Below are 11,521 nucleotides of genomic sequence, written 5' to 3' on the forward strand. Positions count from 1 at the left end.
TGAATCTTGAAACGTTTCTGAACTGCTTTGTTTATGAAAAGTTTAATATACAGTGTACTGTGTAAAAATTCAGGTATTTCTGAAAAATGCTGTAAAGTGTGGTGTTTTCAAAAATAATGTCATAAATAGCTTTTATTTATCAATTAACTTCATACAAAGTGCAGTAAACTTAAAAAAGCTAAATCAATATTTGGTGTGACCACCAAACAGTGTTAGCAAGTAGGCTGGTCCAAGATTAATGAAGAACTTGACACAGTTCTTCTATGGATTTAGGCTGCCTTGATTGCTTCATTCTCTTCATATAATCCCAGATTTATAGTATGGCTTATTGTTCTTTTTCTATTCAATTCTATGTGCTAAAGATGTTAAAATCTAAAATTGATATTTCCTACAGACACACTAAAGCAAAAGATAGAAAAGAACCATCTTAAGACAAATGTTTTTGTGAATCAACTAATGTGCCTGAGACTTTTGCACAGTACTGTAAATGTAAACAATGATAGAAACATGTTTATTACTGGGAAGAAAACATAAACATTCATCAGAAAATGGGGGTATATATGAATATGTTTTACAGACAAAACTTCGGAAGCTCAGAAGAGATCCAGGAGAAGGAAAGGTTGTCTGGCCAAGAAACTGTGAAAGAAGGCTCTAAAGGCTCTCTTAAAGCTGCACATGATATCATGTGGAGATTCTCTAGTTTTCAATGCTGGTAAGTGGTTATAACCAGTTGAAACTAAAAGCCAAAGGGTTTATAACGGTGCATTTTTGGAACTACTTCACTTCATGTTGCCTAAAAAAAATTAAAAATGTGCTTAAGGAAACTGCTGCATCACACATTTATTTGCCTAATTGCCCATTGTGTATGTCGCATTCTGTGAATGAAGACCTTTTTTAACAACTATGTATAATTACCACATATTCTGTACATGTATGACTAATCCAGATACAGTGCTGTGAAAAAGTATTTGCCTCTGATTTCTTCTATTTTTGTGTATTTTTCATACTAATTTGTTTTATATCTTCAAACAAAATATTACATAAAGGCAACCTGAGTAAACACAAAATACAGTTTTAATATATATATATATATATAAGAAAAAAGTTATCCAACACCTGTCACCCATGTGAAAAACTAACTGCCCCCTTAAACTTAATAGCTGGTTGTGCCACCTTCAACAGCAACAACTGCAACCAAACGTGTCCGATAACTGGAGATCAGTCTTTCACAATGTTGTGATAAATTTTTGGCCCACTCTTCTTTGCAGAATTGCTTTAGTTCAGCCACATTGGAGGGTTTTCGAGCATGAACTGGCCATTTAAGGTACTGTCACAGCATCTCAATCACGTTCAAGTCAGGACTTTGACTAGGCCACTCCAAAACTTACATTTTACTTCTTTTGAGCCATTCAGAGGTGGACTTACTCCTATGCTTTGGATCATTGTCTTGCTGCATAATCCAGTTGCGCTTGAGCTTCAACTCATGGACTGATGACCGGACATTCTCCTTTAGGATTTTCTGGCAGAGAGCAGAATTCATATATCCCTGAACAAGTCTTCCTGACCATGAAGCAGCAAATCATCCCCACACCATCACACTACCACCACCATGCTTGACGGTAGGTATGATGATCTTTTTGTTGAATTCTGTGTTTGATTTACGCAAGATGTAATGGGACCCCTGTCTTCCAAACAGTTCCACTTTCGACTCATCAGTCCACAAACCAAAAGTGGTTGCAAAAACACAGTTTTTGCTCAGAACGAACCAAAATGAAAAACATTTTGTTTTTGGTCCCTGTTCACAAGACCTCTAGCTCTGTCAGAAGATATACGTACATATATCAGTCAACATCAACAGCTTGCTATGTTAACTTACTCTCCTACCAGCTCAAAAGCCAGCAGAGTCAGCATAAGGGATAATAGCAGAGGGCAGGAGACGAAGTGACGGAAAAAATGAGCAGAGTTTCTTGAATAATCTTAACTGCGTCTTTCTCAATTCTCAGTCTGACTTTGTCTGACCAGCACAAATTCATCAAGTGTTACTATACCATGCAAAGACAATGGACAATTGCTTCTTCACAACATTGTCCCATGACACTGAAGACCTGGAAATTGAAACCCTTAATCTGTAACTTGTGAGAAAATATAGAACACAACATAAAATTAAACAATCTGACGAATAACAATATGAAAAATGTGTAAAAAAATTATTATATAAAAGTGATATATGTAAGAATAATAAAATAATATAAAAAATAGAAAGACATGAATTAAGACTTTGTATGTATGTACAGTATGTTTGCTCTCTTTAAGTAACACACACTCACACACACTCACAAGCAGGCACACAGACTCACAAACACACACACACACACACACACACACACACACTCGTTGCCTTTGAAAAATGAAAATAGAACTTAAGATCCTTCTGTCATGGAATGTGATAAGTTTCTTTCAAAATTATCAGAGAAAGTCATGATAGACAGGTGGTAGCTTTTTTTTATATAGCTATCAGTTCATCACTCGGAATGACTTAGAATAGCCTACAACACCTAAATGCTTACAGCAGGAAGAACAGCAGGATGCAGGAAAAATGGTTGAGTATTGTTTTAAGTATAAAATATTTACATCTAGGGCCTGTATTGTCCATTTATAGTCTTTAATCAACAGCTTGGAACTTTACCTAGTTAAAAACCAGCTAATTTCAAGACCTTGGCGTCACGTCAGGTCATCACGTGACGTCGTCACACGCTGTGTAATTTGCTCAAAGCACAAAAAGTTCGGTCAGAGGTTCGGTAGATGTTCGGTCGGTCTGTCGGTCGATCGGTCGGCGCTTGGGATTTGGCACGGAGTTCCCGCCATAGTTCAGTGAGACGCAAACGACACGTTCAGTGGCAGACATGAAGGGGTGGCTTTAGGGACTCAAGCCCCTGCCCTTTTGCTGAGGTGCCCCTCAAATGCGACCAAAAATGAAAGCTTACACACTCAAATGAAATGACATTTGTATGCTTAATAAAAGTATTTTGGGGGGTAAAAATGTCAAATCATTTTTATTTGTATTGCGCCATTCACAACACACATAGTTTCAAAGCAGCTTTACAGAAGATCAGGCATTAACAAAAAATGAAACTGTAATTTTTATAAAGTCTTAGAGTCATCATTGTGTAGTTTGATAAAATATGATTGTGAATTGTTTAAAAATAAGTAATTAAATAATAATTGTATTTATAATGTGTCTTACTATTTAAATGTGTCAGTAATTATGCTGAAACTTCAATCCATCAATTACAGAATTTAATAATCAATTACAATGACTATAATAATGCCCCTTGTGTTACAGAAGCTACCTCAGATTAGGCCTCTCTAGGTGCCCTCTCGCAAAAAACACGGGGTGCGTGAAGGCTATATAAGCAAAATAAAATTATTGTTGTTCTTTTCCTCCCCAATTACGATATGTTAAGCATACTGTGGACTATTTGGAAAATACACTTGGAAAGGTAATCCATAGTGTGCTGCTGCTTTACCCGTGACCATTTTGTCCTTAAAGGGATAGTTCACCCAAAAATGAAAATACCACTCCACTTCCAAGTTTTTTGTTTTGTTTTGTTTTTTGGTCATATAATGTAAAACACTAAACCAAATATTCCATGTTATTATGTATTTTTTCACAATTAAGTCAAATCATTATCCCAGTAAAACTGATTCGTCTGAAAGAAAAAACGTTTTTCTATGAATTACATACAGGTAGGATTGGGGAGTAATGAAATACATGTAACGGGATTACGTATTTAAAATACAAAATATAAGTAACTGTATTCCACTACAGTTACAATTTAAATCATTGGTAATTAGAATACAGTTACATTCAGTAAAGTATTTTGATTACTGAAGAGATTACTTTGCATTTTATTGTCATTTGCTTCATTTAATATTTTGTCCTTTCAGATGGAAAACATTTATACATATAAATGATGCGACCCAAAGTGCATTTGAACAGCGGTGAAACACTTTCTTATGATGTGTTACATTCATACGAGCAGACAGAGAAGTAAGTTTGAAGTAAGTTTGGAGCAGAAGAAACAGAAATAAACCTTGTGTAAATTGTCAGCTTTACGCTAAGCTAAAATGCTATTTCTAGCCATTTTACATGCACATGTTACCAGGCACGACCATATTATTTTATCAAGAAAATTCACGTTAGATCATAATTAATTTTTTTCTAGTAAGACCTTTGATAATAGGGCAAAAATCTTATTCTTGATATTAATTTTTGTATTGTTTTCCTGTAAAAATATAAAAAAATCCTAAAACAAGATCAATTTGATTTGTCTTGTTTTAGAAACAACACTGCATAAGATATTTAGGTTTTTCAGAGAATGTATTTTTAACATGTGTATTTTGTCTTACTGTACTGGCAGAGTTTTTATAGTCAAAACAAGTAAAAAAATCTACCAGTGCTGAAGAAGTAATCCAAAGTATTTAGAATATGTTGCTGACTTTGAGTAATCTAACGGAATACGTTACAAATGACATTTTACAGCATGTATTCTGTAATCTGTAGTGGAATACATTTCAAAAGTAACCCTCTCAACCCTGCATACAGGCTTATTAATAAATTCATATTTAGACACCAATGTATTTTATTAAAAGTTTATAAAATACATGGACGTGTGGCATGATTGCGAAATCACACGATTTTAGGGTTCCCCCACCTCCGAAATCCCAATTTAACCCCTGCTTACTGGGAAGATAGTGTCACTCTGATTTCTTGTATTTCTCAATATTATGATAGTCTTTATTCTTTCTTTCTAATTGATTGCATGAGTTTGTCTTGCAGTAAGTAAAGGGGAAATAGGGATAAATTGTCTCCATTTTGTGCATCAGCTATGGAATCTAAAGAAAAGAAAGGATTTATACAATAATTCTTGGTGTGAATGTATGTTTAGATAATTTGGAAAATGCTATGATGCCCTGGTCATTGTTGATACACCTGTTCCTTGGCATTCTGTAGCAGGCTGTTTTGTGGATCAAAATGAAACAGTTAATTAGATAGCCTAATTGGTCCTTCTCAGACGCTCAGTCTTGTTCAGCATTGTAGTGCTGAGTGCATTTACAGGTGAAAGCTAGTGGCCTTGTGATCATTCTTGTTGATTGATGGTCAACTCTCCTGTTACTGGCAGTCAGGGCTGTAGCTAGTGGGGTGAAAGGTGGTAATGATTCTAGGGGCCCAAATTCTAAACGGTATTTTTTAATAAGAAAGGGGCCCAGAGCAATATACAGTCAGCAGGCCCAGAATACCTGGCTACGGCCCTGCTGGCAGTAGCAGGTCGCAAATAGTAGGGGACAATGAGAGATTAGTGTGAATAGCATTTTTATTTTTTGCCTCAATGCTGATTTACTCTTTCGGAGGCCATTTGGGGCCCTTGGTTAATGCATTCATGTCTGCAACATTGTAGAAGAGGGTCAGTGCCATGTATGAATGTTTTTTATTTTAATATAATTGACAGTAAGGAAAGACAGGACAAATGAACGAAGAAAAGGAGAAGAAAAACAAATCTGATGTATAGATTTTGGGTTCTTCTAACAATATTTACCCTGTAGCGGTCTTACCCATGGTGCTGTTAGACGCACGCGCAAAGGTCCCCTCGCTCAGTCAGCAATCAGGAGGCATATGAGGTTAATTCACACTTTACTTTATTCAGTCCATTTACAAGCAGGCAAGTACAGATGCACATACATCACTTCATAACACTCACGAACAAAACATCTCACATCAACCGCTGGGCTCCATTAGTCTAGAGCCGTGTATTCTGTGCTCTTTGCAGTTTCTTCTGAGTCTTCTGTTTCAAACAGGTAGTCGCGGACTTGAGTCCTGTGATTTAAAAAAAAAAAAAATCAGATACAGCAATCAGCGTAACAAAGATTACAGGCGTTCATATCCAGGGGCAGGCTATTGATATTTTTTAAGTCATTTGCCAAAAAAGGGGCCGTTCACACCGAACGCGTTTTTGCGTCAGTCTGCGCTTTTTTACGATTCGTAAAAAAAAATAGTTAGTAACAATTTAATTAGGGTTATTCTGGAATTACCAAATGAAATTTCATTTTATTGTTATACTTATTAATTCCATGAATTTGCAATGTTTAATTACAAATGAATTTCAAAATCTTTACCTTTCTTTTGGGAATGGTGCTTCAGGTGTACGTGTGTACAAAGTCAAGGCATGAAAGGGGGTTACAGTGAATACGTTCCTCCTCCCGAACCTTTGCGGTAGGGTTGCTGAGGGTCCAGTCCCTGAGCGCGCACACATAGTGCAGGACCGTCCGAACCGCTGAGGGAGGTTGATGGTGGACTTGGGCGCGCGGTCACCTGCACCCGCCTGCGCATCCCGTCCGAAGCGAAGCGGTAGATTGGCGTGCAGGTGCGCTGGTTTTGCAGTTAACGGGTGAAGTCGAAGGATGGTGGGTGAGCTCACACGACCACTGGTTGGGGCTACATCAAGAGTAAAGTCCTCGATCTCTAGACTCCGTGGAATCTCTTGAGCGTTCTTTGAAAACAAAAATAAAAAATGCTCTTTAAATAGTGTGAAGGAACAGTTGTTACCGTTAAGGAGCTACATTTCTATCTGATCCTTAATATTGACTTTGGTTTGTGTGACCTAATCGAGTAACATATTTTTGTCCGGGACCCCCCATAAGGCATTAGGGCCCCCCCATAAGAAATAAAAAATAGACTTGGGGGGGGCAAATATTTTTATTTTTAGTAAAGATAATAATGACAAATACAGGCATTTAATTTAACAGGCATATCACCCTGTAGTTCAAGATTGATTGCCCACTAAAGCTAAGCAGGGTTGAGCCTGGCCAGTACCTGGATGGAAGACCGCTTGGGGAAAACTAAGGTTGCTGCTGGAAGAGGTATTAGGGTCATTAAAATGTATTAAATCAATTTGGTGAAAATGAAGGCCATTGAAAAGTATTACTTTACATTTCCCGATATTTTTTGTTTTGTTTTAACATTTCCCTCCTTGGGTCATAATGCTGAATGAAAACCTTCCACGTCTCGGAGATTGCAGCAAGAGTGGGCGTGCAATTTTCACTTTTTTCACCATTAACCAACATTAACAGAATGAGCGATTACATGAGAGAAGACACATTTCAGTAAGTTGTACTGTATCTTTCATCAAAACCTCAGATGTTCATTCGTGTATTTTTTTCGTGCTATATGTTGGAGAGAGCGCGTTGTTCTGAATGGCCAGCTATTAAAGAGCATGAATACAGTATTTATTGTTTGAATTTCAAGAAAAAATGACATCGTTTGTTGTCATCAAAGCTGAGACTAAAATCGTGTTTCTCCAAAAAACTACATCTGACTCAAATGATGGAGCGTGTCACAATTTGTGCCTGGCAAGCGATTCTGGACATCAGCTTTTTCAAAATAAAAGTCCCATATTAATTGAAATAGCTGTAAAATTAATACGAACATGAATTACAATGTACTAATAAAATATTTTACAACACAGATTATTTTAGGGTATCCTTCAATATCAAATTAACATTATATTCATATGCTTTACAAACAGTACAAATAATTAAAGATGAATTTTAATATCTGCTAATAGTAAAACTGTACATATCAAACACAGTCTATTTGCAATTTGGAACAAAAGACCTAGATATCTGGAGAATATATAGGCTATATCTGATATCTGTTGGAAACGCTTTCCACCTGTGAGGAACAGAGAATGTGAATGATTGAGGTCTTCAAAAGGGTATTAAAACGTATTGAATTGGATATGCTGATACCTGCAGATACCCTGACTTAACAAATATAGTGTACAATCCACAATCTCCCCCCCCCCCCCCCCCAATTCTCCAAAAATTCCCTCTTTTTCCTTTAGACAACCCACTTAGATTGTGATGACAGCACTGACCCAACAATTGTTCATATTTCTATTAATTTTGCTGTACATTTTATGTCTTATACCTATAATTTGGCACATCTGTGTTTTTCCACCCAAATTTCCTGAATGGTCAGACAGTAGAGAAATGTTGTCATAAAAAAGAGAAAGAGTAAAACACTTACCTCTGGAAACTCCCCCCATGTAAATCTATTAGGATCACTGTCACCTGTAAGGGGCAATTTGAGAGCAGTAACCTCCCTCAGCATCAAGCTGCTCAGGATCCCAAGGGCTAAAGAGAGCAGAGTAGAGTAGGACATCTTACAATCTTTCACTGAAGTCCACATGCATTACAGGGTTTTTATACATTTGGACATGTGCAAATAAACATGCTCACAATAACATTCCACATAATGCACTCACAGCATTTCATACTTAATAACTGCACCCACATTCATTCATTCATTATTCATTCACTAATGACCTTCTTTAGGGTTTCATAGCAACACAGTGACACGTCCTGTGACACGTCTCACTATATTGTCCAGGAGATTGAAATACAGAGCATATTTTCATAAAGTTAATTTAATTAGTGATTTGACATTTCTACCCTTCTGGATAAAACATATATTTTCTTAATTTCTGCTGGTGGTTGTTTATGCTGCCCATGCCTTTTGCAATAACTATTCCATTTTGAAAATAAGTGCTCACAAATTCAGAGGAGAAGGGAAAAGGACAACGAATGAGGATGTAAAAAAATCTCACAGAAAAGTACACATAATGCTAAAATGTGGGTAACATTAAAAAACATACAGTTAACAACAGTTGTAAACATAAGTACTTTTACATAAGGTCTATTCCACTCTGTATGACCAGTCCATAATGTGCATTCACATGGAAACAAAACCTTGGGGCTCGCTCCAAATTAGCTGAAGAAGCATTCCATGCCACAATAGTTAAATAAATGTATTGTGAAACTCATTATGACCTCAGTTTCCACTCAGACATTTGTTGCAGTAGGCTAAGTGAGCAAGGTGTGATGCTTTTCCACGTTAAAGATGTTTGATGTGTTAGCTTGAATAAGACGTTGACACGTAAGAAATGTCTAGATGAGGTGTTAGGCCACATCGTCGTCCTCATCATTGGCTTGGTATTTTATATTTCATCAAAGACTATTTTAATTGTCATAACTGTCATGCAGATGACATCCGTGGTAGTGAGGGGTGGGATATTTTAATTTTATAATTAGTACTATTAGAAATTAAGTCTAATTATTAGTGTGCGTCATTTACTAGATATGTTATAATAAAATATAATATAATATTAATAATTAATAATAAAAAATATTATTGTAAAATATTAATATATATTATGATCCACTGTGATGGATGAGGATGTAGAAAAATAGACATTTCATGAATACTGTTTAAAAACAGTGTTTTAAATAGGGCATTTCTGAGATGCCTCATTACGAATAACATATTGTATTGCACCAGACCTTCAGAAACCACTTTAAAGGAAGAAAAATGATGATTGTAGGTCATAATGAGCAGCACATTAACATATAACACATAATATAAAAAGTTTCATGCCATATGCTATGCTCAGTAGCATACTTGGCTTAAAATGTATCATGTTATTCAACCATTTGTCATATAGTTGATTGTATTATTTGAGAGATTATTCACAGTATATAATTTAGCACACCCTTTCGTAAAACATCATATTGTAGAGAATATTATTTAGTTATATCTTGGTACATAAAGAAAATGCAATATACTTATTCAAAGAGCTTTTAAACTTCTTTTCATTTGAAAACCTAATGTATCCAGGTTGATTCAGTGATGTTCAGTGATTGAACCAGTTAATTTGGGTGTTACAATATGAAGCACATTTCTAGGTTAACATTTATTTTCAATGCACTTAAAAAGTGGTAACCTGCAATTGTTACCTCAAGGATCTACATCTGTTTGATCTAACCCATAAAATTGCTTTCATTATTGTAACCTAATTTGTCAGGTAAATTTAGCCAGCTTACTCTAAATAATTTTTTTAATGGAATAAAACCAGTTAATTTAGATGTTGCACATGAAGCATATTTGTATGTTCCTTGACAATTTTTATTTATTTTTTTACACTGCAGAAAAAGTTAAATCTTACAAATACCAACATAAAGAAAGAACAGCAGAGCAAAATGACAAATTTATGTAGCACATAAATATAAAGTGTATAGAAATAGATAGTTCAGTCATTTGGATAATACAAATAAATTAATTCAATTCACACTTGATAATATCACTTGACATGTTTGCGAAATGGTGAGGTCACTACATGTGCCTTTCTTACCCACCAGAGGGCAATGTAACATCATAACACTCTCATGCAAAACTACTTCAATAACTGTTTCATCAAGGCTGAATACAAGATACATGACACCATAAGTTAAATTAAGTGTAATTATTGCAACTAATTTTGCTGGAAGGTTTATGAAACTTTAAATTAAAAGTGTGAGACTTAGAAAGCACAGAACACAGACAGAGAGATCACATCTAAGGGCAAAACAGGAGAAAAAGTCAGTGATGGCTATTTGCAAATTAATAGAATTATTTGTCATTATTGGGGTGCTGTCATACCTCTGTACTTGACAAATGACATCACCTAGAAGCTATCCTTGTCTGAGCTTCTAGACCATTTATCATTTTTATACTATACACATAACTGAATGGAGAGCTTACCTATTGCAAAAAAGCTTTTACATTCATAACTCTCACGCAATGTTGATATAGGTTCCAGTGGTTTCTTTTTCACTTCAGTGTGCCTCAATGTATTTTGAGATGCCCCATACACAGTGTTAAACATGGTACTATGGATGGTTTTATGCCTTTTATGTAGATTGTCAAAGGATGTAGGACAAAGTGTGCTTAATGTGCATTTTATCCAATCCTTCATTCCAACCGTTGACTATTCAGCCCCATTGTACTATTTCGTCCATTCTGTCAGCCCCAGTTGATCAAAGACCATAACAGATAACCAAACTACATACTCAGACAAGAGGCAGAGACAAGACCTTACCTCTACTGCAAGAGCTTAGAGTCATCCATCTCTGCAGAGGTCAACATGTTTCTGCCAGTCAGGAGTAAAGCGGAAGGCAATGATGAAGGAGCAGGAAGTCTAGGAAATGGCCTTAATGACAGAGAAGGGGTGTGTTCACACTTGTGTGCTGTAGCATATTACTATTTATGTTCATGTTATATGTTCTGTCTTTACCAGGAAATTGCATCTGTAGCTTTGAACTTGGTTCAGGCTTCTGTAATCATGCAGGAGTGCAATGGACATGAGAAACATTAGATGATGAGTGGTATAAAAGACAGACAGACAGACAGATAGAGAGAGAGAGAGAGAGAGAGAGAGAGAGAGAGAGAGAGAGAGAGGCGGAGTAAAGGAACAGAAAAGGAGACCACCCCTTGCAGGGTCTTGAACTTTGATCTCTAGTCTCCTCGCTCTGCAGATTCCTCAGTTGTGGCTGACAGTGATGATGGGGTCGAAGTTGGGCGTGATGGCCATTCAGAGAAAAGTGCAGTGAGTTTGGGGTGAATGAGTGACCCTTAACCTCACTATAA

At 36.2% G+C, this 11,521-nt stretch overlaps 1 protein-coding gene across 2 annotated transcripts; it reads right to left on the reverse strand.

Annotated features, from left to right (window-relative positions):
- Window positions 1-5,721: 5,721 nt before the first annotated feature.
- npvf (neuropeptide VF precursor) lies at window positions 5,722-11,038 on the reverse strand. 2 transcript variants are annotated; one of them, XM_051664207.1, is made up of 4 exons: window positions 10,974-11,038; window positions 8,087-8,193; window positions 6,175-6,548; window positions 5,722-5,875 (listed from the first exon to the last, which is right to left on the reverse strand). In XM_051664207.1, the coding sequence occupies exons 1-4, from the start codon at window positions 10,996-10,998 to the stop codon at window positions 5,794-5,796; spliced, it is 588 nt and encodes a 195-aa protein (XP_051520167.1). In that variant the 5' UTR covers window positions 10,999-11,038; the 3' UTR covers window positions 5,722-5,793. The 2 variants fall into 2 exon arrangements, with proteins under 2 accessions (XP_051520167.1, XP_051520166.1); XM_051664206.1 differs by lacking the exon at window positions 10,974-11,038 and having other exon boundaries at window positions 8,087-8,221.
- Between the last annotated feature and the right edge of the window lie 483 nt (window positions 11,039-11,521).

This window comes from Myxocyprinus asiaticus, chromosome 30 (assembly GCF_019703515.2).
Source record: "Myxocyprinus asiaticus isolate MX2 ecotype Aquarium Trade chromosome 30, UBuf_Myxa_2, whole genome shotgun sequence".
NCBI classification, from domain to species: Eukaryota; Metazoa; Chordata; class Actinopteri; order Cypriniformes; family Catostomidae; genus Myxocyprinus; species Myxocyprinus asiaticus.